The 27,871-nt window shown below is 42.7% G+C and overlaps 1 protein-coding gene across 4 annotated transcripts in view; it reads left to right on the plus strand.

Moving 5' to 3' along the window:
- The window catches only part of s39ab (Zinc transporter SLC39A11), a 140,947-nt gene that overhangs the window by 71,469 nt on the left and 41,607 nt on the right, over positions 1 to 27,871 (plus strand). For all 4 annotated transcript variants that reach the window (XM_014178910.2, XM_014178909.2, XM_014178912.2 and 1 more), the window contains 1 exon segment: positions 4,429 to 4,558. In XM_014178910.2, coding sequence (XP_014034385.1) covers positions 4,429 to 4,558 — 130 coding nt within the window.

The raw sequence follows: 27,871 nt of genomic DNA on the forward strand, positions 1-27,871 counted from the left end.
GATAGGGGGCAGTATTGAGAATTTTGAAAAAAATATGTGCCCATTTTTAACTGCCTCCTACACCAACTCAGAAGCTAGGATATGCATATAATTAACAGATTTGGATAGAAAAGTTGCATATCATGGGGGGTATTCGATGCTAATGCAGAACACCACAGGATGTTTTTGTGCTGGTCAAGGGGAGACAGTTCTGGAGTGAACCAAGGACTATATCTATTCCTAGTTCTAAATGTTTTGAATGGGGCATGCTTATTTAAGATGGTGAGGAAGGCACTTTTAAAGAATAACCAGGCATCATCTACTGACGAGATGAGGTCAATGTCATTCCAGGATACCCTGGCCAGGTCGATTAGAAAGGCCTGCTCGCAGAAATGTTTTAGGGAGCTTTTGACAGTGATGAGGGGTGGTCGTTTGGTCGCAGACCCATTACGGATGCAGGCAATGAGGCAGTGATCGCTGAGATCTTGATTGAAAACAGCAGAGGTGTATTTAGAGGACGAGTTAGTTAGGATGATATCTATGAGGGTGCCCGTGTTTACGGATTTGGGGTTGTACCTGGTAGGTTCATTGATAATTTGTGAGTTTGAGGGCATCTAGCTTAGATTGTAGGATGGGTGGGGTGTTAAGCATGTCCCAGTTTAGGTCACCTAGTAGCACGAGCTCAGAAGATAGATGGGGGCAATCAATTCACATATGGTGTTGAGGGCACAGCTGGGGGCAGAGGGTGGTCTATAGCAAGCGGCAACAGTGAGAGACTTGTTTCTGGAAATGTGAATTTTTAGAAGTAGAAGCTCAAATTGTTTGGGTGCAGACTTGGATAGTAATACAGAACTCTGCAGGCTATCTTTGCAGTAGATTGCAACACCGCCCCCTTTGGCAGTTCTATCTTGGCGGAAAATGTTGTAGTTAGGGATGGAAATTTCAGGATTTTTGGTGGCCTTCCTAAGTCAGGATTCAGACACGGCTAGGACATCCGGGTTGGCGGAGTGTGCTAAAGCAGTGAATAAAACAATCTTAGGGAGTAGGCTTCTAATGTTAACATGCATGAAACCAAGGCTTTTACGGTTACAGAAGTCAACAAATGAGAGCACCTGGGGAGTGGGAGTGGAGCTAGGCACTGCAGGACCTGGATTAACCTCTACATCACCAGAGGAACAGAGGAGATGTAGGATAACGGTACGGCTAAAGGCTATATGAACTGGCCGGCTAGCACGTTCGGAACAGAGAGTAAAAGGAGCAGGTTTCTGGGCACGATAGCATAGATTCAAGGCATAGTGTACAGACAAAGGTAAGGTAGGATGTGAGTACATTGGAGGTTAACTTTGGCATTGAGTAATGATGAGAGAGATTTAGTCTCTAGAGACGTTTAAACCAGGTGATGTCATCGCATATGTAGGAGGTGGAACAACATGGTTGGTTAAGGCATATTGAGCAGGGCTAGAGGCTCTACAGTGAAATAAGACAGTAATCACTAACCAGGACAGTAATCCTGGTAATCCTGGTTAGTCCGTTATGCTCTGGTTTGAGTCGCATTGTTCGAACTGGCGAGAGCTTTCCGAGCTAAAGGTTAGCTGATGACCGCTAGCAATGGTTTGCTGACTGATAGCTGGTAGGTAGTTACAGTGAGGGAAAAAAGTATTTGATCCCCTGCTGATTTTGTACGTTTTCCCACTGACAAAGAAATGATCAGTCTATAATTTTAATGGTAGGTTTATTTGAACAGTGAGAGACAGAATAACAACAAAATAATCCAGAGAAACGCATGTCAAAAATGTCATCATTTGATTTGCATTTTAATTAGGGAAATAAGTATTTGACCCCCTCTCAATCAGAGAGATTTCTGGCTCCCAGGTGTCTTTTATACAGGTAACGAGCTGAGATTAGGAGCACACTCTTAAAGGGAATGCTCCTAATCTCAGTTTGTTACCTGTATAAAAGACACCTGTCCACAGAAGCAATCAATCAGATTCCAAACTCTCCACCATGGCCAAGACCAAAGAGCTCTCCAAGGATGTCAGGGACAAGATTGTAGACCTACGCAAGGCTGGAATGGGCTACAAGACCATCGCCAAGCAGCTTGGTGAGAAGGTGACAACAGTTGGTGCGATTATTCGCAAATGGAAGAAACACAAAAGATCTGTCGATCTACCTCGGCCTGGGGCTCCATACAAGATCTCACCTCGTGGAGTTGCAATGATCATGAGAATGGTGAGGAATCAGCCCAGAACTACACGGGAGGATCTTGTCAATGATCTCAAGGCAGCTGGGACCATAGTCACCAAGAAAACAATTGTTAACACACTACGCCGCGAAGGACTGAAATCCTGCAGCGCCTGCAAGGTCCCCCTGCTCAAGAAAGCACATATACATGCCCGTCTGAAGTTTGCCAATGAACATCTGAATGATTCAGAGGAAAACTGGGTGAAAGTGTTGTGGTCAGACGAGACCAAAGTGGAGCTCTTTGGCATCAACTCAACTCTTCGTGTTTGGAGGAGGAGGAAAGCTGCCTATGACCCCAAGAACACCATCCCCACCGTCAAACATGGAGGTGGAAACATTATGCTTTGGGGATGTTTTTCTGCTAAGGGGACAGGACAACTTCACCGCATTAAAGGAACGATGGACGGGGCCATGTACTGTCAAATCTTGGGTGAGAACCTCCTTCCCTCAGCCAGGGCATTGAAAATGGGTCGTGGATGGGTATTCCAGCATGACAGTGACCCAAAACACACGGCCAAGGCAACAAAGGAATGGCTCAAGAAGAAGCACATTAAGGTCCTGGAGTGGCCTAGCCAGTCTCCAGACCTTAATCCCATAGAAAATCTGTGGAGGGAACTGAAGGTTCGAGTTGCCAAACGTCAGCCTCGAAACCTTAATGACTTAATGACAAAATCCCTCCTGAGATGTGTGCAAACCTGGTGGCCAACTACAAGAAACCTCTGACCTCTGTGATTGCCAACAAGGGTTTTGCCACCAAGTACTAAGTCATGTTTTGCAGGGGTCAAATACTTATTTCCCTCATTAAAATGCAAATCAATTTATAACATTTTTAGCATGCATTTTTCTGGATATTTTTGTTGTTATTCTGTCTCTCACTGTTCAAATAAACCTACCATTAAAATTATAGACTGATCATTTCTTTGTCAGTGGTCAAACGTACAAAATCAGCAGGGGATCAAATACATTTGGGAACAGCCAGAGTTTAGTATTAGTGTAATCTGGCTGTGGTCCCATGGTACAGCTGCAGACACTAGAATGCCCCTGAGCTTTCCCATCAGGCCCTTGTTTGCAGTGTTTAACAGTTACAGTAATAACTTCCCATTGATAACATTGTGTCAGGTCTGCCATCTCCAGTTCCCCAAAGGCATGCACGCATGCTGGCAGGCACACACACACACACACACACACACACACACTCACGCACGCACGCACGGAGTCGCATGCACGGACAGACATGAAGACACAACTTATTTTGAATCCTTGTGGTGTAAAGCTTGTTTTAAATTGTGAAGAAGTGAAAGCCCTTTTTGTGGCTTCTCTGCAATAAGCTCTCTCCCTCAATCCCCAAATGGGCCTGATTATTTTCTAGGTGTTTTGCGGTCTTACAACACTTCATATTGAAAAACCACTTGGCTCCTCTGGCCCACTGCTGCACTTTCATGTCTGTTTTTTGTTTCTTATGATTGGACAGTGTTAGTCTATTTGCCACCTCATTTACCCTGGCGGAAATAATAACGAAGGCAAAAAAACAACTAATGATTGTGATTATTTCCTGTGTAGAATCACACAGTTTTATGGATGTGCTGGCGATTACTGATTGGTATTTTTGTGTGGAGTTTGACAGTGCATCCGAAGATAATATTCTATGTTAATGGGAACATTAATACATTTATAAGTGGTTTTGATCTGCTTGTTGGCATGCTTTTTTTCAGAGACTAGGTGGGGAACATTAGCCGTAGCCTATTTGAACATGACACACCTACAGACTCAAGGCTTTTATCAAACCTTTCTCTCTTTCTCTACCTGCTTTTAAAGCAGAACCTTCAAAATGGAGGTGTGAACAGGCTTTGAATAAGTGTAAATAAGTACCTACAGTAGATTATCAATTGTTTTTCAAATGTTTTCTTTGAAGGTTTGTTTTTGTTCCAGAATGAATTAATCATAGGTTACATAATGTTATTTTAAGTTGACAAGCAGCACTTGACGTAATTACCCTCTGATGAAATTATCAGAATTAGGTTTTCGTGAACAAATAAAAGCAGAGCCAAGTTGATAATTTGTGCATACCAAAGTATTTCTAGCTGACTGTGTACGTCTACTGTTACTGTACCCTCATGGCCAGGTCTATAGCAAAAGAGAATGCATTCTCAATCTCTATAACCTGTTAACCCATCTATGTTTGTTTGTCTCCCTGCCTGTGTTTTTTAGGGCATAGGGGTGGACCCCCACATAGCCCTGGCCCTGCCCCCAGACTCCAAACTGGCCAAGGAGGAGGACCCCCTGTTCCCAGCCTCAGACGAGATGACCATCAGGATAGGTAGAGCAGGACCGCTCTCAGGCAAGCCTCCCTTCAGATACCCACATCATCATCAGCAACTTCCCCATCTACTGTGCCTCAAACAAACTATTGCAGGGACTCAACTCAAAAACCACTCAAAACCACCCACCATGAGTCTCATTTCTCTGATGGCTTGCTTTTGGATACTCTCTCTCTCTCCAATTCAAATGGCTTTATTGGCATGGGAAACATATAGTATATTCGGAAAGTTTTCAGACCCCTTGACTTTTTCCACATTTTGTTATGTTACAGCCTTATTCTAAAATGGACGGGGGAAAACAAATCCTCATCACGCTACATGCAAAACCCCATAATGACAAATCAAAAACAGTTTTTTAGAAATTTTTGCTATTGTATTAAACATTTTAATTAAACAGAAATATTACATTTACATAGGTGTTCAGGTCCTTTACTCAGTACTTTGTTGAAGTGCCTTTGGCAGCGATTACAGCCTTGAGTCTTCTTGGTGGCTACAACCATCTCTGCAGATCCTCTCAAGCTCTGTCAGGTTGGATGGGGAGTTTTTTTATAAAATTTTTTATTTCACCTTTATTTAACCAGGTAGGCCAGTTGAGAACAAGTTCTCATTTGCAACTGCGACCTGGCCAAGATAAAGCAAAGCAGTTCGAGTGTCGCTGCACTGCTATTTTCAGGTCTCTCCAGAGACGTTCGATTGGGTTCAAGTCTGGGCACTGGCTGGGCCACTCAAGGACATTCAGAGACGTGTCCCGAAGCCACTCCTGAATTGTGTTGGCTGTGTGCTTAGGGTCGTTGTCCTGTTGGAAGGTGAACCTTTGCTCCAGTCTGAGGTCCCTGAACTCTCTGGAGCAGGTTTTCATCAAGGATCTGTGTGCTTAAGGTTGTTCATCTTTTCCTGGATCCTGACTAGTCTCCCAGTTCCTGCTGCTGAAAAACATCCCCACAGCATGATGATGCTGCGACCACCAATCTTCACCGTATGGATAGTGCCAGGTTTACTCCAGACGTCACGCTTGGCATTCAGGCCAAAAAGTAAAGTCTTAGTTTCATCAGACCAGAGAATCTTGTTTGTCATGGTCTGAGAGTCTTTAGGTGCCTTTTGGCAAACTCCAAGTGGGCTGTCATGTGCTTTTAACTGAGGAGTGACTTCCGTCTGGCCACTCTATGATAAAGGCCTGATTGGTGGAGTGCTGCAGAGATGGTTGTCCTTCTGGAAGGTTCTCCCATCTCCACAGAGGAACTCTGGAGCTCAGTCAGAGTGACCATCGGGTTCTTGGACACATCCCTGACCAAGGCCCTTCTCCCTCGATTGCTCAGTTTGGCCGGGTTGACAGCTCCAGGAAGAGTCTTGGTGGTTCCAAACCTCTTCCATTTAAGAATGACGGAGGCCACTGTGTTCTTGGGGACCTTCAATGCTGTAGACATTTTTCGGTACCAATTCCAACCTCATGGCTTGGTTTTTGCTCTGATATCCACTGTCAACTGTGGGACCTTATATAGACAGGTATGTATATTTCCAAATCATGTCCAATCAATTGAATTTACAACAGGGGGACTCCAATCAAGCGGTAGAAACATCTTAAGGATGATAAATGGAAACAGGATGCACCTGAGCTCAATTTTTGGTTTCATAGCAAAGGGTCTGAATACTTACACTACCGGTCAAAAGTTTTAGAACACCTAATCGTTCAAGGATTTTTTCTTTATTTTTACTATTTTCTACATTGTAGAATAATAGTGAAGACATCAAAACTATGAAATAACACATATGGAACCATGTAGTAACCAAATAAACGTTAAACAAATCAAAATATATTTTATTTTTTGAAATTATTCAAATAGCCACCCTTTGCCTTGATGACAGCTTTCCACACTCTTGGCATTCTCTCAACCAGCTTCATGAGGTAGTCACCTGGAATGCATTTCAATTAACAGGTGTGCCTTGTTAAAAGTTAATTTGTGGAATTTCTTTCCTTCTTAATGCGTTTGAGCCAATCAGTTGTTTTGTGACAAGGTGGGGGGGTAAAGGTCCATGTTATGGGGGGGTAAAAGTCCATGTTATGGCAAGAACAGCTCAAATAAGCAAAGAGAAACAACTGTCCATCATTACTTTAAGACATGAAGGTCAGTCAGTCCAGAAAATTTCAAGAACTTTTAATGTTTCTTCAAGTGCAGTCGCAAAAACCATCAAGCGCTATGATGAAACTGGCTCTCATGAGGACTGCCACAGGAATGGAAGACCCAGAGTTACCTCTGTTGCAGATGATAAGTTCATTAGTGTTACCAGCCTTGGACATTTCTGCCCAAAGAAATGCTTCGCAAAAGTTCAAGTAACAGACACATCTCAACATCAACTGTTCAGAGGAGACTGTGTGAATCAGGCCTTCATGGTTGAATTGCTGCAAAGAAACCACTACTAAAGGATACCATTAAGAAGAATAGACTTGCTTGGGCCAAGAAACACGAGCAATAGACATTAGACCAGTGGAAATTTGTCCATTGATCTGGAGTCCAAATTTGAGATTTTTGGTTCCAACCGCTATGTCTTTGTGAGACACGGTGTGGGTGAACGGATGATCTACGCGTGTGTATTTCCCACCATAAAGCATGGAGGATGAGGTGTTATGGTGTGGGGGTGCTTTACTGATGACACCTTCTGTGATTTATTTAGAAATCAAGACACACTTAACCAGCATGGCTACCACAGCATTCTGCAGTGTTACGCCATCCCATCTGTTTTGGTCTTAGTGGGACAGTCATTTGTTTTTCAACAGGACAATGACCCAGCACACCTCCAGGCTGTCTAAGGGCTATTTGACCAAGAAGGAGAGTGATGGAGTGCTGCATCAGATGACCTGGCCTCCACAATCCCCCGACCTCAACCAAATAGAAATGTATTGGGATGAGTCAGATTTTCCACCACAGCGTGATGGAAAAACAGCCAACAAGTGCTCAGCATCTGTGGGAACTCCTTCAAGACTGTTGGAAAAGCATTCCAGGTGAAGCTGGTTGAGAGAATGCCAAGAGTGTGCAAAGCTGTCATCAAGGCAAAGGGTGGCTGTTTGAGGAATCTCAAATATAAAATATTCGTTGGTTTGTTTAGCACTTTTTTGGTTACTACATGATTCCATATGTGTTATTTCATAGTTTTGATGTCTTCACTATTATTGTACAATGTAGAACATAGTAAAAATAAAAAATAATCTTGAATGAGTAGGTGTTCTAAAACGTTTTACCGGTTGTGTATGTAAATAAGGTATTTCAGGATATAAAAATGTAAAAATCTTTTTTGCATTGTCAGTATGGGGTATTGTGTGTAGAGGGAAAAAAAAGGTTTAATCCATTTTAGATTTAGGCTGTAACGTAACAAAATGTGCAAGAAGTCAAGGGGTCTGAATTCTTTCCTAATGCACTGTATGTTTACATTGCCAAAGCAAGTGAAATAGATAATAAAGAAAAGTGAAATAAACAATAGAAAATTAACAGTAAACATTATACACTCACACAAGTTCCAAGGAAATTGAGACATTTCAAATGCCATATTATAGCTCTCTCTTTCGCTCTCTCTCTCTCTCTCTCTTGCTCTTTCTCTCTCTCATTCTCTCTCTTCATTCTCTCCCTTTTCTCATCTTACCAATCAATATCTACACTGGCCTGGGTTGCTTGAAAATGGGCATTCTCCTCGCAATCGTCTCACCTGTGTTCTTTTGTGTTTCATGTTTTCCTTCTGGTTTTCTATATTTTTTTTAATTTGAAACATAAAAGCATACGCTCATCTAAGACATGGGAAAGGTTACTCATCTCAGAGCTACAGAGCTCTATTGCACTCTTAGCTTTAATGGCCAATTTCCAATTTCATAGTGAGTTTGTTTAAACGGATATCGAAAACAGGTTTATCCAGACTGTGACAATATGATAACGGAATTGAAAATTGGATACCTTTAGCGTGCCCATCGCTTTCGGCTTTGGTTTTATTCAATGTTCTGGATGCTAATTGCTGGAATAATAACGAAGCCCACAGCAATTAGGAACTTAATCCCTGCACATGGAGCCCAGCTTGGTTAATCAACTGCGCCAAACTAGTGGAAAGATTGAATTTAGACTACAGGCATATACCTTCAGAAAGTATTCACACCCCTTGACGTTTTTCACATTTTGTTGTGTTACAGCCTGAATTTAAAATTGATTCAGTTTAGTTTTTTTGTCACTAGCCTACACACAATACCCCATAATGTCAAAGTGGAATTTTGTTTTTGGAAATTTGTACAAATGAATAAAAGATGTAGTTCAGGAGTATACATGTGCTTAATAAGCTGCATGGACTCACTGTGTGCAATAATAGTGTTTAACATGATTCTTTAGTGTACATGCAATTATCTGTAAGGTCCCTCAGTCGAGCAGTACATTTCAAACACCGATTCAACCACAACGACCAGGGAGGTTTTCCATTGCCTTGCAAAGAAAGGCACCTATTGGTAGATGGGTAAAAATAAAAAAGCAGACATTGAATATCCCTTTGAGCATGGTGAAGTTATTAATTACACTTGGGATGGTGTAGCAATACACCCAGTCACTACAAAGATACACCGCTCAGGGATTTCCCCATGTGGCCAATGGGGACTTTAAAACAGTTAGAGTTTAATGGTTGTGATAGGAGAAAACTGAGGATGGATCAACAACATTGTAGTTACTGCACAATACTAACCTAATTGACAGAGTAAAAAGAAGGAAGCCTGTACAGAATAAAAAATATTCTAAAACATGTATCCTGTTTACAACAAAGCACTAAAGTAATACTACAAGAAATGTAGCAAAGCAATTAACTTTTTGTCCTGAATAAAAAGTGTTATGTTTGACCAATACAACACATTACTGAGTGCCACTCTCCATATTTTCAAGCATAGTGGTGGCTGTATTATGTTATGTGTATGCTTGTAATCGTTAAGGACTAGGAAGATTTTCAGGATAAAAAATAAATGAAATGGACCTAAGCAAAGGCAAAATCTTAGAGGATAACCTGGTTCAATCTGCTTTCCACCAGACACTGGAAGATTAATTCACTTTTCAGCAGGGCAATAACCTAAAACAATTGAATACATTCTGAATTTAGTCCGTAACACAACAAAATGTGGATTAAGTCAAAGGGTATGAATGCTTTCTGAAGGCACTGTAAGTGACTAATTTACTGTGACACCACCCCACTGTACTGTCACAATGACCCACTCCAGTCATGCATCCCCTGATGATGTCCTGCTCCAGCCATGTGTCTACTAATGATATCCTGCAGTTATTTGGCCAGTCGGGTTGAAGTCACTCTGGAAGGTCTTTAAGTTGGGATAACAGAAAAAGGATATATCGCTCCCCTCATTAAGTAACAAACACTCAACCCCTCTGATCTCTCTCTGACCAACTCTTTCATTATCTCTCTCGGGAAGATCTTCTTGACCCTAACCAGTCAGGCTTCAAAACGGGTCACTCAACTGAGACTGCATTCATCTGTGTCACAGATGGTCTCCGCTCTGCCAAAGCTGACTCTCTCTCCTCTGTTCTCATACTTCTAGATCTATCCGCTGCCTTTGACATCGTGAACCGTCAGATCCTCGTCTCCACCTCTTAGGGTTGGGCTTCTCAGGATCTGCACACTCGTGTATTGCATCATACATGGCAGGTCGCCCCTACCAGGTGGTGTGCCCCGATCTGTGCCCCGCTGTTCATCAAATACTGCTTCAGCAATATGAAAACACACACACAGACACTCAAACACTGTATACCAGTGGAACCTGCGGGGAGGGGTAGGGGCTCCCTGATGGTCTGAGGGCACCTACCTAAATAGAGCTGGACACACAGTGGTGGCCAGGCTGCGTGTGAAAGGTAATGTGTCAGGTGACTGCACTAAACTAGGCTGCAGGAACAGGTGGTGGAGAAACAGGCCAGAGGTGGCACAGCTATGCCAACTTCTCAGCACTGAGAGACTAGATGCAAGGTGGCACCTATGATTCGCAAAGAACAGACTGGGAAGGGAGTGTGTGTGTTTGCGAGTAACTGCACATAGAGTACTGTTCAAAAGTTTTAGGCAGGTGTGAAAAAATGCTGTAAAGTAAGAATGCCTTCAGAAATAGACTTGTTAATAGTTTCTATTTATCAATTAACAAAATGCAAAAATGAGTGAACAGAAGAAAAATCTACATCAAATCAATATTTGGTGTGACCACCCTTTGCATTCAAAACAGCATAAATTCTTCTAGGTACACTTGCACACACTTTTTGAAGGAACTCGGCAGGTAGGTTGGCCCAAACATCTTGGAGAACCAACCACAGTTCTTCTGTGGATGTAGCAGCCTCAGGTGCTTCTCTCTCTTCATGTAATCCCGGACAGACTTGGTGATGTTGAGATCAGGGCTCTGTGGGGGCCCTACCATCACTTCCAGGTCTCCTTGTTCTTCTTTACGCTGAAGATCGTTCTTAATGACTTTCGCTGTATGTTTGGGGTCGTTATCATGCTGCAGAATGAATTTGGGGCCAACCCTGATGGTATTGCATGATGGATACGTATCTGCCTGTACTTCTCAGCATTGAGACCATTAATTCTGACCAAATCCCCAACTCCATTTGCAGAAATGCAGCCCCAAACTTGCAAGGAACCTCCACCATGCTTCACTGTTGCCTGCAGACACTCATTTGTGTACTGCGCTCCAGCCCTTCGGCAAACAAACTGCCTTCTGCTACAGCTAAATATTTCAAATTTGAACTCATCAGTCCAGAGCACCTGCTGCCATTTTTCTACACCCCAGTTCCTGTGTTTTCGTGCATAGTTGAGTCGCTTGCCCTTGTTTCCACGTAGGAGATATATATGGCTTTTTGGCCGCAAGTCTTCCATGAAGGCCACTTCTGACCAGACTTCTCCGGACAGTAGATGGGTGTACCAGGTTCCCACTGTTTTCTGCCAATTCTGAGCAGATGGCACTGCTGGACATCTTCCGATTGTGAAGGGAAGTAAGCATGATGTGTCTTTCATCTGCTGCAGTAAGTTTCCTTGGCCGACCACTGCGTCTACGGCCCTCGACGTTGCCCGTTTCTTTGTGCTTCTTCAAAAGAGCTTGGACAGCACATCTGGAAACCCCTGTCTGCCTTGAAATGTCTGCCTGGGAGAGACCTTGCTGATGCAGTATAACTACCTTGTGTCTTGTTGCTGTGCTCAGTCTTGCCAGGGTGTATGACTTTTGACAGTAAACTGTCTTCAGCAACCTCACCTTGTTAGCTGAGTTTGGCAGTTCCTCACCTAGTTTTATTCCTCCTACACAGCTGTTTCTGTTTCAGTTAATGATTGTGTTTCAACCTACATATGGAATTGATGATCATTAGCACCTGTTTGGTATAATTGCTTAATCACACACCTGACTATATGCCTACAAAATCCCTAACTTTGTGCAAGTGTACCGACAAGAATTGATGCTGTTTTGAAGCCAAAAGGTGGTCACACCAAATATGGATTTGATTTAGATTTGTATTCTGTTCACTCACTTTGCATTTAGTTAATTGATAAATATAATCTATTAACATGTCTATTTTTTGAAGCATTCTTACTTTACAGCATTTTTTCACACCTGCCTAAAACTTTTGCACAGTACTGTACGTGTGCATGTGTGTGTGTGTGTGTGTGTGTGTGTGTGTGTGTGACTGCATATGTGTGTGTGACTGCATATGTGTGTGTGACTGCATATGTGTGTGTGACTGCATGTGTGTGTGTGCATGTGAGGGTGACAGCCAACATTAGTATCGTGTCTTCTTAATCTTGTTCTCTGCACAAGTGCACAGATAGCTTCTGAGCTGCTTACCTGTGGACCCGACAGCAGCACTTAGAACAGCTAACACGTATTCTCCCCACACTTCATCAAAAACATATATCCCTTATACTTTATGCATGAGACTTACTGAATAATTCAGTCTGCATTTGGAGAGAACATGAATAGGTCACTTTTTTGTGGTTCTATCATATTTTAGACTTCCTTAGGGTGTTGTCATTTACTACAAAGCATTTTTAAATGTTTGCTGAATATTTAGCAACTTCATAAAAGTGAACTATACCTTTAAAGTTTTAGCGGCGCTTCAGAACGTCAAGCACAGCTACCCACCCCTTCTCTTAAAGAACTGTTAACACGACAGGATCTCCAAGCTTGTTTTGGTCACACCCTTTTAGAACGCTGTCATCCATTTAACTAAGGGGACAGATAGAAGATAGTCTCCCCAATTTAAACGGGGATACTAAGTAAGGAGTAGGGACTGGGGGGGTAAACACAATCCACTTTTGCCAAGTATTATATTACCATATCGTCTTATGTCAGACAGAGCAGTATTTTCTCAGATTTCTACCGACTACGCCACTTCATTGTGTAACAAGTTGATTTGAGATTTTTTTCAGGTCATCGGTTGCTTTTTTAGCTTTGTATGGGAGTCGTGGTTCATGTCTGAGTGTTTGCGGGTGACCTGTCAGGTGAGATGAACCGAAATGAGAGTAGAGGAGAGGAGAAAGGTTGGAGTGGGACGACTCCTCCCTCTGCATGTCATTGAGGAGACAGGATACTCAGTCTACCAAGAATGCTCAGTGACATTAACTGACAGTCTGACTGGAGGAGACCTAAAGCATGAGCAGAGGGAGACCTTAGGACTAACGGAATGCACAAAAAACACAGATAATCTATGAATCACAGAACATTTGAAGCAGCCAGAAAGACATGTTTTTCAATTGATTGATTTTCATATTGAAATAGCAAACACAATCACAGTATGATTTGCTCCACGCTTTGCCTAGCCATGGCACCAGTACACAGAGAAAGAAGCAGGGGGAAAGGTGTACACAAGAGTGTAGCCAATGTTGCACCTGTTGTATCCATGTGACACAGTTACATTGGTTCTCTCTCTCTCTTTCTAGCGCTCTCTCTCTCTCCACTTTGTCTCTCTCTCTTTTCACTCTTATTCTCTCATCATACTATTCTTTCTGTCTCTCTGTAGAAGAGGTTTTACAGGAGGGGATGAGGGCTCAATGGGGTGCTGTATACCCTTATCATCACAGAACACATTGTAGTCCAGTTACACATTAACAGGAGCACACAACGGGAGTATTGCTCAAAACCGTCCCTCCTCTGTCTGCCCAGCATGTGGTGTGTTTGTGTGCGTTTGTTTGTGCGCTCAAGCGTGTGTGCGTACGACATGCGTTCGTATACTCAAGTTTGCGTGAGCATCTGTATGTGTGCGTCACTGGTCATCCTGAGAAGAGGGCATACTTCTGACCTACTGTTGTAATGGGTTGATTGTTGCCTGGCAACAATCGTTGTAGGTATCATGATGAAAGTTAACATCCACAAGTGCCATGGAGCCAAGACACTAAGGTTGGGGGATATTACAATAGTATTGTCTATCGACGATGGTTGACAAAATTGTGACGTGACAGACGATGGTTCAGCCTATTTAAACTTGACCTTGTGCTGCGTGATAAAGAGCACACAAGAGAGACTCTCACGTTCTCTCTTTGTGATGCATGAGCTTCAGGCTATAGCCTTAACCTATTCATTTTTTAAATATATATATGTATGTCGTAGCGTTGACTATGATTAAATGTGAAGACTGTTATTTGATCTAATCAATTCTCTATGTGTAATTATTCCGTGATTCGTTTAATTACAGGAAAATGTTGTTTAATTCTTACATTTAGATGTTCCGCTAGCGGAACGCCTCGCCAATATCCAATGGTAGAGCGTGGCGCGAATTACAAACTCCTCAAAAATCCCAAAACTTCCATTTTTCAAACATATGACTATTTTACACCATTTTAAAGACAAGACTCTCCTTTATCTAACCACATTGTCCGATTTCAAAAAGGCTTTACAACGAAAGCAAAACATTAGATTATGTCAGAGTACCCAGCCAGAAATAATCACACACCCATTTTTCAAGCTAGCATATAATGTCACAGAAACCAAAACCACAGCTAAATGCAGCACTAACCTTTGATGATCTTCATCAGATGACACTCCTAGGACATTATGTTATACAATACATGCATGTTTTGTTCAATCAAGTTCATATTTATATCAAAAAACTGCTTTTTACATTAGCATGTGACGTTCAGAACTAGCATACCCACCGAAAACTTCCGGTGAATTTACTAAATTACTCACGATAAACGTTCACAAAAAACATAACAATTATTTTAATAATTATAGATACAGAACTCCTTTATGCAATCGCGGTGTCCGATTTTAAAATAGCTTTTCGGTGAAAGCACATTTTGCAATATTCTGAGTAGATAGCCCGGCCATCATGGCTAGCTATTTTGACACCCACCAAGTTTGGCACTCACCAAACTCAGATTTACTATAAGAAAAATTTGATTACCTTTGCTGTTCTTCGTCAGAATGCACTCCCAGGACTTCTACTTCAACACCCAATGTTGTTTTGTTTCCAAATAATCCATAGTTATATCCACATCGCTGCGTTTTGTTCTTGCGTTCAAGACACTATCCGAAGGGTGACGCGCCGGTGCGTATCGTGACAAAAAAATTCAAAATATTCCATTACCGTACTCGCTGTTTAAAATCAATTTTTATGCTATTTTTCTCGTAAAATAGCGATAATATTCCGACCGGGAGACCTTGTTTTCATTCAAACACTGAAAATAGAAAATGCTGTCTTCACATGCACCGCGCGCCCGTGTCATTGTTCTCAGAGCGACCACTTTCCAAAACCCCTACTGTTTTTCGCCCAGGGACTGCAGAGTCATCATTCCCCATTCCCCATTCTGGCCAGCATCCCGGAGTCGCCTCTTCACTGTTGCCGTTGAGACTGGTGTTTTATGGGTATATGTTGTGAAACTGTTACATTTTATTTGTTAGATATTACTGCACTGTCGGAGTTAGAAACACAAGCATTTCGCTACACCCGCAATAACATCTGCTAAACACGTGTATGTGACCAATAACATTTTATTTGATTATGGCAAGACATTCCGTTCCTCATTAGTTGATTGTCACTTTGCTCCGTCATGTGCACGCCACACAGACTCAGACAGACACACACAAACCTGTTTCATGCTGAAGAAAGGAATATTTGAATATATTTGCCTGCACTTAGTCTCTGTCCAGGGTATCACAACTTTATCTTTCATCATAATTTGTCCAGTTGTTGAATGCGATTTTGTGGTTTTTAGGGGGGTTATATATTTTTTGGCCCACTTTGTTTTGTGGGAGAGGGGGGGCGACAAACATTGTATATGAATACATAATCACAATAGGACAAAGGTTAAAATCGCCCAGTGTAGCTGAGAAGTCTCTCTTACAGCATTAAGTGCCATTAAGAACACAGTATTGGTTTTTTCTGAGTTGTGAAGCTGAAGATGGCGTTGACAGACATGGCAGCTCTGCTTCTAGCTCCTAAGCAACTTTGCAGTATTTTGTTTTTTTGTGTGTTATTTCTTACATTATTAGCCCAGAACGTTTTGGATATGAGAGTGGCGGTAACTCACCAGCATTACGACTTTCCCAAATTGGATCCTTTGTTCGTACCCCCCCAGGGCAATTGAACTTATCCCAGAGGGAGGGAGGGAGTCAAGTGGGCTGTTGGCTGTTGCTTTTCCAAATGGCAATCAAGTGAGATTGCCAAAGATAGTGTGTAGCCTACTAAAGGAGATGATTGGAGATCAATTTTCGGGTTACCCAAGAGGAAACGCTGGCGTTACAGAGGCAGGAGAGGGGGAATCCTGGCGAGATTAAAGTGAATGGAAAACCTGCCACCTCTTCCCTCCATTCTATTGGTGTCACGGATCCCTCTGGAACGTTCATTGCGCACACCTGGCCCCTATTCCCACTGATTGTATTTGTATATACAGTTGAAGTCAAAAATGTACATACACCTTAGCCAAATACATTTCAACTCAGTTTTTCACAATTCCTGACATTTAATCCTAGTAAAAATTCCCTGTCTTAGGTCAGTTAGAATCACCGCTTTATTTTAAGAATGTGAAATGTCAGAATAATAATGGAGAGAATGATTTATTTCAGCTTTTATTTCTTTCATCACATTCACAGTGGATCAGAAGTTTACATACACTGAATTAGTATTTGGTAGCATTGCCTTTAAATTGTGTAATTTGGGTCAAACGTTTCAGGTAGCCTTCCACAAGCTTCCCACAATAAGTTGGGTGAATTTTGGCCCATTCCTCCTGACAGAGCTGGTGTAACTGAGTCAGGTTTGTAGTCCTCCTTGCTCGCACATGTTTTTTTCCGTTCTGCCCACAAATTTTCTATAGGATTGAGGTCAGGGCTTTGTGATGGCCACTCCAATACCTTGACTTTGTTGTCCTTAAGCCATTTTGCCACAACTTTGGAAGTATGCTTGGGCTCATTGTCCATTTGGAAGACCCATTTGCGACCAAGCTTTAACTTCCTGACTGATGTCTTGAGATGTTGCTTCAATATATCCACATCATTTTCCTACCTCATGATGCCATCTATTTTGTGAAGTGCACCAGTCCCTCCTGCAGCAAAGCACCCCCACAAGATGATGCTGCCACCCCCGTGCTTCACGTTTGGGAGGGTTTTCTTCGGCTTGCAAGCCTCCCCCTTTTTCCTCCAAACATAACGATGGTCATTATGGCCAAACAGTTCTATTTTTGTTACATCAGACCAGAGGACATTTTTCCAAAAAGTATGATCTTTGTCCCCATGTGCAGTTGCAAACCGTAGTCTGGCTTTTTTTTTGTGGATTTGGAGCAGTGGCTTCTTCCTTGCTGAGCGGCCTTTCAGGTTATGTCGATATAGGACTCGTTTTACAGTGTACCTGTTTCCTCCAGCATCTTCACAAAGTCCTTTTCTGTTGTTCTGGGATTGATTTGCACTTTTCCCACCAAAGTACGTTCATCTCTAGGAGACAGAACGTGTTTTTTTCCTGGGCGGTATGACGGCTGCGTGGTCCCATGGTGTTTATACTTGCGTACTATTGTTTGTACAGATGAACGTGGTACCTTCAGGCATTTGGAAATTGCTCCCAAGGATGAACCAGACTTGTGGAGGTCTACAATTTAGTTTCTGAGGTCTTGGCTGCCTTCTTTTGATTTTCCCATGATGTCAAGCAAAGAGGCATTGAGTTTGAAGGTAGGCCTTGAAATACATCCACAGGTACACCTCCAATTGACTCAAATTATGTCAATTAGCCTATTAGAAGCTTCTAAAGCCATGACATCATTTTCTGGAATTTTCCAAGCTGTTTAAAGGCACAGTCAACTTAGTGTATGTAAAATGTTGACCCACTGGAATTGTGATACAGTGAATTATAAGTGAAACAATCTGTCTTTAAACAATTGTTGGAAAAATTACTTGTCATGCCGAAAGTAGTTGTCCTAACCGACTTGCCAAAACTATATTTTTTTGTGGAGTGGTTGATACACTTAGGTTGGAGTCATTAATACCTGTTTATGTAAACTTCCGACTTCAACTGTGTATGCCCTTTGTTCTCTGTAGCTCAGTTGGTAGAGCATGGTGTTTGCAACACCAGGGTTGTGGGTTCGATTCCCACGGGGGGCCAGCACAGAATAAAAAATAAAAATAAAAAAACATGTATGAAATGAAATGTATGCATTCACTACTGTAAGTCGCTCTGGATAAGAGCGTCTGCTAAAATGACAAAAAAAAAAATGTTCACCATGGTGGGGTCGATTATTGTTACAATGTCCGTTGGTGCGTGTGAGTACCTGTTCTGTGTGTTTTGGGCTTTCATGCCCTTGTGGATTGCATAGATGATTACTGGTCTCGTCCCGTCTGTTAATCATTGTGCACGTGTGTTTATTCGAGGTACTCCTCGCTTTTTTGTTTGGGTTTCAACCCTGTGTTTTTGTATGGTGTTTGTTTGGTCTTCGTCCCCGTGCCTTTACACAGCACGCCGTAATTTGGGGCTTAATAAAAAAAACTATTACGCATTCCTGCGTCTGCCTCCCGAATCTCTTCATACCACCGTGAAAATTGGCCAATGTACAGTCACTTGATAATCCAATGGATGACCTCCGATCGTGGATTTGCTATCAACGGGACAAGATACCCCCATGGCTATCCAATTTGATGGATTCTCTATTCACCAAGCGGACAGGACAGTAGAGTCAGAGAAATCCAGAGGGGTAGAGCTGTGCCTCTTCATCAGTGGAGGCTGGTGATTTGAAAAATTGAGGAGGATGGGAGAGCCACGGTATAGGCACGGAATGCACAGAGACGACAAAGTGTTTTTCAATAATCGTCCAAGACGAATTATTTTAACCTAAAGAATTTAGTAAAGACATTTATAGTACAATATTATGTGGAATGGGAATGAGTGGGCTACTTACAACGTGTTGGAAAGGGATCACAGCAGTGATTGAATGAGGTGTTCAGAGGCATGACCAGTCCAGGGCAGGATTTGGCTGGGAAGACAAAAAACTAACACAACACTCTACACAGTTAGATAAAAGAGCTTAGAATGAGTTAGTCCAAGCAAGGAATAAAATCATTTATGTGTAATAATGTGATTGTGATTGACTCTACATATAGTAATGAGAGAAAATTGATAGGGCCGTTCACAATGCTTGGAGGGGAAACATTCAATGTGCCAGTGAATGAGCAGGCACATGAGACGTGGCTTCAGTTAATGTCAGGAGAAAGTTGACAATGGTAGTGGAGTGGAGTAGTCCTCACCTCAATCAGGGAACACAAGGGTACTTAGCTGTAAATACAAATAGCAGATACATTCCATTACAGCTGCGCCATTGTAGGTTTGGACAACACGTTTCTCTATGGAGTTAAACTCATACATCTGAAAATTCATAAACTCAAACACATTTTGCCCACTTAACACATCAAAGTATCTCAATTAATTTTCCTGAATAAAGCCCTGATAATCCACATACCTGCAAGCAGACTGTTGGCACCATAGGTCCCAGAGCGGTGGGGCAATTTTTACCCCCGGGGCCCGTAGTTTTTCCTTATATGTTAACCTAACTAAGAAAACTCAGGACCTTATAAGGTATGACAGTGATTAATCAGTTGTAAAAAGGTTTTATATGGGCTATGATGTGACCAGTTTGTATTAATCAAGTCACATGGTTTTAAAAGAAACTCCTGAAAAAAACTCCTGGCCGGGGGGGGGGGGGGTTGAGAACCTTGTCAAACTGCAGCTACCTTATATTTGTTCATATAAATTATATTTAGACTAGATTAGGAGGAGGATTTCCTCTGCCCAGACATATAGACAACAACTCATAGACAATAGAACTCACAGGGCTGAGCTTGCTTTATGCATGTTTGCATCATGCAGGCCTATGCAACTGTAGGCCTTATACAAAATGTACTCACATATGTCGTCACTATTATGTTGATAGATTCATTCCAGTTAATCATTTTTGATTAAAAATGTGTAGGCAGTCTAGCCAGCCCAATTTTGAATATAAACAAAATTTGATCACATTGTCTCCAAACACAAAAATGGACTATAAAAACATAACGTTACCTATTAGTTTACCCTGACCAGATGGACAGGGTGCATAAGCTGTATGCAGCTTCTCTTATTAGTTGCCTACAGTTCATAAGACTGAAATATAGTCTTGTTTTCATCCAATACAGCATGTCAGATTTCTAATGTTTAGGTGTAGCCGAGGCTGCTGCAACATTTATGTCATTAATTATTGCTTGTGTCTGTCTGGAGTGATTATGTGTTATCATCTTTGCTAAATAAATAACAGAGGAAAGTGGAATGCCTACTTGAGCGCACGCGGAAAAATGCTTTTAAGGAATGATGCGATGGAAGCTATCAAATCATTCAGAATATTTTTCGACATCGCAGAAAATACAATCGAAAGTTCGATATGTTCGGCAGGTAAAGTATCGTAACGTGCAATTACCTCTGCAAGTTCCTTGTAGTTGCCCTTGTTGGCGGAACGTTCCCTCTCGCCGTGTCCTCTGAATGCAAATTCTTGCATGCCCAAAAACGCAGTGGTGTTGATAAGCCGCTTGATAACATCTCTGTTTCTTCTTAGTTTCTCGTTGTGTTGCGCAGTTTGAATACTCAGACCTTCGTCATAATCAATGCAGCTTTTTCCTAGAAGCTTGAATCTGATATGGACATTTATATGCTCCCTGCTTTTGTTTTGCCGTTTAGCTGAACGATCAATGTTCTTCAGGTGACTGTACCCACCTTTCGACCAAGGCTCAGACTTTCCAAAAAAGCAGGCAAGGCCAGCAATACAGGCGGCTTGATGAAAGGCTTCCTGCTAACCAGCTATACTTTTGATACCAGTTGCAGTTGGTATTGAACGCCCTCACCTTTTCATCCTTCTTCATGAAACTGATCTCAGGCAGAGGTCGACCCTTGCTTTTAATTCACACATTTTCCGTGTACCCCAGGGGTTTGCCGTTCTACCATTCTGGTGGAGAAAACTTCACACTCGCACTGGTAGCCAGCTACTGAAATTTGGACACAAAAACAAAGTTCTAAAACCAAGAAAACAATTTATAATATACCTCCTCCGTCTCCTGTAATTTGAAAGAAAATGATTTGAATTGAATAATATAAGAAAATGCTCAACTATTACTCTTCACTCTTAATCTCTATCCAACAATGTCCCCATCTTCTCAACACATAGAACTCCCATAATGCTTTGTGACACTTTCCCAATACAACACACTAGGTTCATTCTCTGATCCTAATTGTATGATTGGATGGACAACGTCAGTTTATACTGCAAAAGCTTTGATTGGTAGGAGGTCCTCCGGAAGTGGTCATAATTACCATGTATGTCTATGGAAGGGGGTGAGGCCTACGAGCCTCCTAAGTTTTGTATTGAAGTCAATGTAGTCAGAGGAGGACGGAAGCTAGCTGTCCTCCGGCTACACCATGGTGCTACCCCAGACAGTGCTGTTGAAGTTACTGTAGACCTTCATTGCAAAACAGTGTATTTTAATCAATTATTTGGTGACGTATGAATATATTTAGTATAGTTTTATCTAAAAAGGATAACTTTTTTAATGTTTCACTACACCCTCATCCACATCGACGGGTTTGCAGTGGAGCGTGTCGAGAGCTTCAAGTTCCTTCAAGGTCCAAATGACTACTTAAAATGGTACACACTCATGCGCACAGTTGTGAACAAGGTGCGACAGCATCTCTACCCCCTCAAGAGGTTGAAAATGTTTGGCATGGGCCCTCAAATCCTCAAAAAGTTCTACAGCTGCGCCAGTGAGAGCATCTTGACTGGCTGCATCACTGGGGCAGCAGCGTAGCCTAGTGGTTAGAGCGTTGGACTAGTAACCGAAAGGTTACCCACTGTTCCTAGGCCGTCATTGAAAATAAGAATTTGTTCTTAAAATAAAGGTTTTAAAAAATAAACTGCTTGAACAGCACCGAGGGGTGTGGATAACCCAGTATATCACTGGGGCTGAGCTCTCTGCCATCCAGGACCTCTATATCAAGACTCCAGCCACCCAAGCCATAAAGTGTTCTCTCTGCTTCTGCGTGGTACCGGTGCATCAAGTCTGAAACCAACAGCCTCCTGACCAGTTTCTATCCCCAAGCCAAAAGTCTGTTAAATGGCTACATGGACTATCTGAGTTGATCCTTGTATTTATTTATATTTTTTGTCACAGGACTCTACACACTCACGCACACTGACACTCCAACACACAGATTTTTACGGACTCTAAAAACAAACCCACACGCTCACATGCCATCTTAATTTATGCTGCTACTCTGTTTATCATACATCCGGATCCATAGTCACCTTACCCCTATACATATCTACCTCTATCATTCCAGTATCTCTGCACATTGCAATTAGGGTATTGGTTCTGACTCTATTAGTAGCTTCTTACTTACTTGTGTTCTTCTTATTTTTATTTACTGTGTGTTTTTGTTCTACTTTATTTGTAGTACTACATTGATATTGATCACTGCATTGTTGGGTTTAGAGTTCGCAAGAAAGGAATTTCACTGTACTCGTGCATGTGACATTAAAATCTTCAAACTTAAAGCAAAGATGAGATGACAGCCATGGTAAGCCTGGAGAGGTGACACGTCTGACACGCTTTATTTTGAGGACCGTTATAAGTCACCATCTACAGCAGTGATTCCAATAATGTGGTTGAACTGTGGTCAAGTGTCTGTGTGTCATTTTATCTCCCCCCTCCCAGCCCCTTACTTTGTAATATGCGACCCATTAGCTTGCGGAGAAAATTGATTGTATTATGAGTCAGGGGAGTGTGCATGTGTGCTCGTGCATGTGTGATGTGACAAGTGATTGACAGGTAGAATGGCTGTACTAGAGATTGTCAATCAAACCTTTCCAAATAGAATCCACAGTGACATTCAGCCACAGCACACACACACCTGATGAGCCCTCAGCTCTTAGAGGGATGTGGTCCCGGACAATGTCTGAAGGCTCCTATCTATCACATACTAATTACTGTGATCCTTCAACACCTATTCTCCCTAAGGCCCCAAGTGGCTGCTGTAATGAATGGCCTTCAATGGGATGACTATATGATCGAATACGCCAGACAAACATTATTTCCAGCGTTTGACGTAGCTGTATTTTAGTCACTGGATGTGGAGAGAAGATTTGTACTACCTGTCATCGCTGTGTGTGTACTATGTTGGTGCGTGGGGGGAGGGTCTCTGTGTGTGTATGTGTCTCAGTGTGTGTGTCTCTCGGTGTGTGCCCCAGTGCTACTATTGGTATTTACTCAATTTGAATTTAAGCTGATTTCCCCTGTGTCCTGTGCTGTCCTTTTCTAGAATTACTTACCGTCTGACAAAGTGAACCAGTGTTTATGTTTGCAAAGGTTGTTTGCAAGGACTTGCAGTCAGAAAACACAATCACATAGTCAAGAAAGGACATAACTTGTAATTAGTAACTAAACTCATCAAAAAAAGAAACGTCCCTTTTTCAGGACCCTGTCTTTCAAAGATAATTCCAAATAACTTCACAGATCTTCATTGTAAAGGGTTTAAAGACTGTTTCCCATGCTTGTTTAATGAACCATAAACAACTAATGAACATGCACCTGTGGAACGGTCATTAACCTCTATGGGCTAGGTGGGACGCTTGCGAACGTTTATCGTGAGTAATTTAGTAAATTCACCGGAAGTGTTCGGTGGGAATGCTAGTTCTGAACGTCACATGCTAATGTAAAAAGCTGGTTTTTGATATAAATATGAACTTGATTGAACAAAACATGCATGTATTGTATAACATAATGTAGGAAGTGTCACGTTAGAGCAAAGATCTTCAGTCTTCAATAAAAGAGCCAAAATGAAACACAACTTGTCAGACAGGCCACTTCCTGCATGGAATCTTCTCAGGTTTTGGCCTGCCATTTGAGTTCTGTTATACTCACAGACACCATTCAAACAGTTTTAGAAACTTTAGGGTGTTTTCTATCCAAAGCCAATAATTATATGCATATTCTAGTTACTGGGCAGGAGTAGTAACCAGATTAAATCGGATACGTTTTTTATCCAGCCGTGTCAATACTGCCCCCTAGCCCTAACAGGTTAAGACACTAACAGCTTACAGACGGTAGGCAATTAAGGTCACAGTTATGAAAACCTAGGACACTAAAAATGCCTTTCTACTGACTCTGAAAAACACCAAAAGAAAGATGCCCAGGGTCCCTGCTCATCTGCGTGAACGTGCCTTAGGCATGCTGCAAGGAGGCATGAGGACTGCAGATGTGGTCAGGGCAATAAATTGCAATGTCTGTACAGTGAGACGCCTAAGACACCGCTACTGGGAGACCGGACAGACAGCTGATCATCCGAACATCACACCTCCTCGACAGGTACAGAATGGCAACAACAACTGCCGGAGTTACACCAGGAACACACAATCCCTCCATCAGTGCTCAGACTGTCCGCAATAGGCTGTGAGAGGCTGGACTGAGGGCTTGTAGGCCTGTTGTAAGGCAGGTCCTCACCAGACATCATCGGCAACAACGTCGCCTATGGGCCCACTGTCGCTGGACCAGACAGGACTGGCAAAAAGTGTTCTTCACTGACGAGTCGCGGTTTTGTCTCACCAGGGGTGATGGTCGGATTTGTGTTTATCGTCGACGGAATGAGCGTTACACCGAGGCCTGTACTCTGGAGCGGGATCGATTTGGAGGTGGAGGGTCCATCATGGTCTGGGGCGGTGCGTCATAGCATCATCGGACTGAGACAGGAATGTCAGTGTTCTGCCATGGCCAGTGAAGAGCCCGGATCTCAATCCCATTGAGCACGTCTGGGACCTGTTGGATCGGAGGGAGAGGGCTAGGGCCATTCCCCCCAGAAATGTCCGGGAACTTGCAGGTACCTTAGTGGAAGAGTGGGGTAACATCTCACAGCAAGAATTGGCAAATCTGGTGCAGTCCAAGAGGAGATACACTGCAGTACTTAATTCAGCTGGTGGCCACACCAGATACTGACTGTTACTTACTTAGGATTAAATATAAATTAAACGAAAAAGACTTAGTACCTTTTGAATTACATTTTCAAATTCCTTTTTAGAAACACAAGTTTGACCAGTCTGTGGCTTCAGGCTCATGCGATGTTGCCTGGAGAGCCGGCCAGCAGTGGAGAATATCCTTTCTACACTTGCAGAGCCACTAGGGATGTGAAACACCCTTTTGCCACTCTTGCTAGACTGGGCAGAGATGCAGAGTTAAAAAAAAAAATCTATAGGTAGGCCTAAAGGTTTTTATTCAAAATAACACAATCAAAACGGAAAGCTCCTTGAACATGGGAATATGCTAGGCCTATTTGGCCTAATGTATAGATAATAGACCGAAAATGAACGAAACATTTAAAAGGTCAGATTTTTTGTTTATAAATACTTTGCTGCCATGACACTTAGTTATCTACCCACCTCATTCCTTTATTTTAGCATGTGCACATAGTAAGTTGTTGCAACCCCTATTACTAGCCTCTTTCGTATTTTCTGAGATCCCTAAAGATTGGAAAGCTGCCGCGGTCATCCCCCTCTTCAAAGGGGGAGACACTCTAGACCCAAACTGTTACAGACCTATATCCATCCTGCCCTGCCCTTGCATGCCCTTGCAAGATCACCGACCATTTCGAATCCTACCATACCTGTCTCAAATCGGAGGGCCTGTTGTCCGGACCTCTGGCAGTCTCTATGGGGGTGCCACAGGGTTCAATTCTCGGGCCGATTATTTTCTCTGTATGTATATATCAATGATGTCGCTCTTGCTGCTGGTGATTCTCTGATCCACCTCTATGCAGACGACACCATTCTGTATACATCTGGCCCTTCTTTGGACACTTTGTTAACAAACCTCCAAACGAGCTTCAATGCCATACAACACTCCTTCCGTGGCATCCAACTGCTCTTAAATGCTAGTAAAATTAAATGCATGCTCTTCAACCTATCGCTGACCGCACCCACCCGCCCGACTAGCATCACTACTCTGGACGGTTCTGACTTAGAATATGTGGACAACTACAAATACCTAGGTGTCTGGTTAGACTGTAAACTCTCCTTCCAGACTCACATTAAGCATCTCAAATCCAAAATAACATCTAGAATCAGCTTCCTATTTCGCAATAAAGGTTCCTTCACTCATGCTGCCAAACATACCCTCGTAAAACTAACTATCCTACCGATCCTGTCTTCGGCGATGTCATTTACAAAATAGCCTCCAACACTCTACTCAGCAAATTGAATGTAGTCTATCACAGTGCCATCCGTTTTGTCACTACGGCCCATATACTACCCACCACTGCGACCTGTATGTTCTCGTTGGCTGGCCGTCGCTACATATCCATCGCCAAACCCACTGGCTCCAGGTCATCTATAAGTCTTTGCTAGGTAAAGCCCCGCCTTATCTCAGCTCACTGGTCACCATAGCAACACCCATCTGTAGCACGAGCTCCAGCAGGTATATTTCACTGGTCACCCCCAAAGCCAACATCTCTTTGGCCGCCTTTCCTTCCAGTTCTCTGCTGCCAATGACTGGAACGAAATGCAAAAGTCACTGAAGCTGGAGACTTATATCTCCCTCACTAACTATAAGCATCAGCTGTCAGAGCAGCTTACCGATCACTGCACCTGTACACAGCCCATCTGTAAATAGCCCACCCAACTACCTCATCCCCATATTGTTATTTTTTTGCTCTTTTGCACCCCAGTATCTCTACTTGCACATCATCATCTGCACATCTATCACTCTAGTGTTAATGCTAAATTGTAATTATTTCACCACTATGGCCTATTTATTGCCTTACATCCCTAATCTTACTACATTTGCACACACTGTATATAGATTTTTCTATTGTGATATTGACTGTACCTTTGTTTATCCCATGTGTAACTCTGTGTTGTTTGTGGTCGCACTGCTTTGCTTTATCTTGGCCAGGTCGCAGTTGTAAATGAGAACTTGTTCTCAACTGGCCTACCTGGTTAAGTAAAGGTGAAATTAAAAAAAGTACAAACTCATGCTTTTGCGATTAGATTCCACAATGATTCTTTAGTTGTGGACACTAAATCACTGCACTCCCTCTCTTGCTGTTGGTCCTCGTCTTTGTTAGTCACCTTGATTTAGCACCAGTGTTTTATCACTATCTTTATGAAAATATTTTGCAAACTCCATGACAGTAGCTTAAGCAAGGGGCTATAGCTGCACACAAGTAGACCACAAATGCATGCTGGGGCAGGGATGCACTAAGCTCGTGAAGTGAGCGCTACTGGAGCAAAATTGGAGTGGGCGAGAAGGCCGACGCTCCAGCCTTTGGGAATCTCGCTCCGCTCTCCAGGAAAATGTGGGCATGCTCCGCTCCAGCTCCGCTCCGCTCCGCTCCGCTCCCATAGTCTGGTATTAGTAGCCTAAACCAAGGCTGACGTACATCCCCGTATCTTATCCTTCGACCCTGTGTGGATGGGTAATTGGGGTCTTTGTCCCTCCCTTCCCCACTCAGTGGAGCGTACGTGCATATGATATTTTTTAATATGCTCAAGATTGCTCTCAAGTGTGTGTGGTATGCTTTTGCGTGTGTGCGTGCGCGTGCCCGTGGGTGTGTTTGTGTGTGGGATGCTTGTGTGTGTGTGTGTGTGTGTGTGTCTTCCTGGCACTTATTCCCAATGATCAGAGAGATGAGTAGGTTAATTATACTTCTTCCTGTAGATCAGTTTCTACTCTTGGGGGGGTTGGCTGTTGGTGCTGGAACCCATTGCCCAGCTGCAATCAATCAGCCCCCCTACACACACACACACACACACACACACACACACACACACACACACACACACACACACACCCCCATCTCTCGACC

This window comes from Salmo salar, chromosome ssa28 (assembly GCF_905237065.1).
Source record: "Salmo salar chromosome ssa28, Ssal_v3.1, whole genome shotgun sequence".
NCBI lineage: Eukaryota > Metazoa > Chordata > Actinopteri > Salmoniformes > Salmonidae > Salmo > Salmo salar.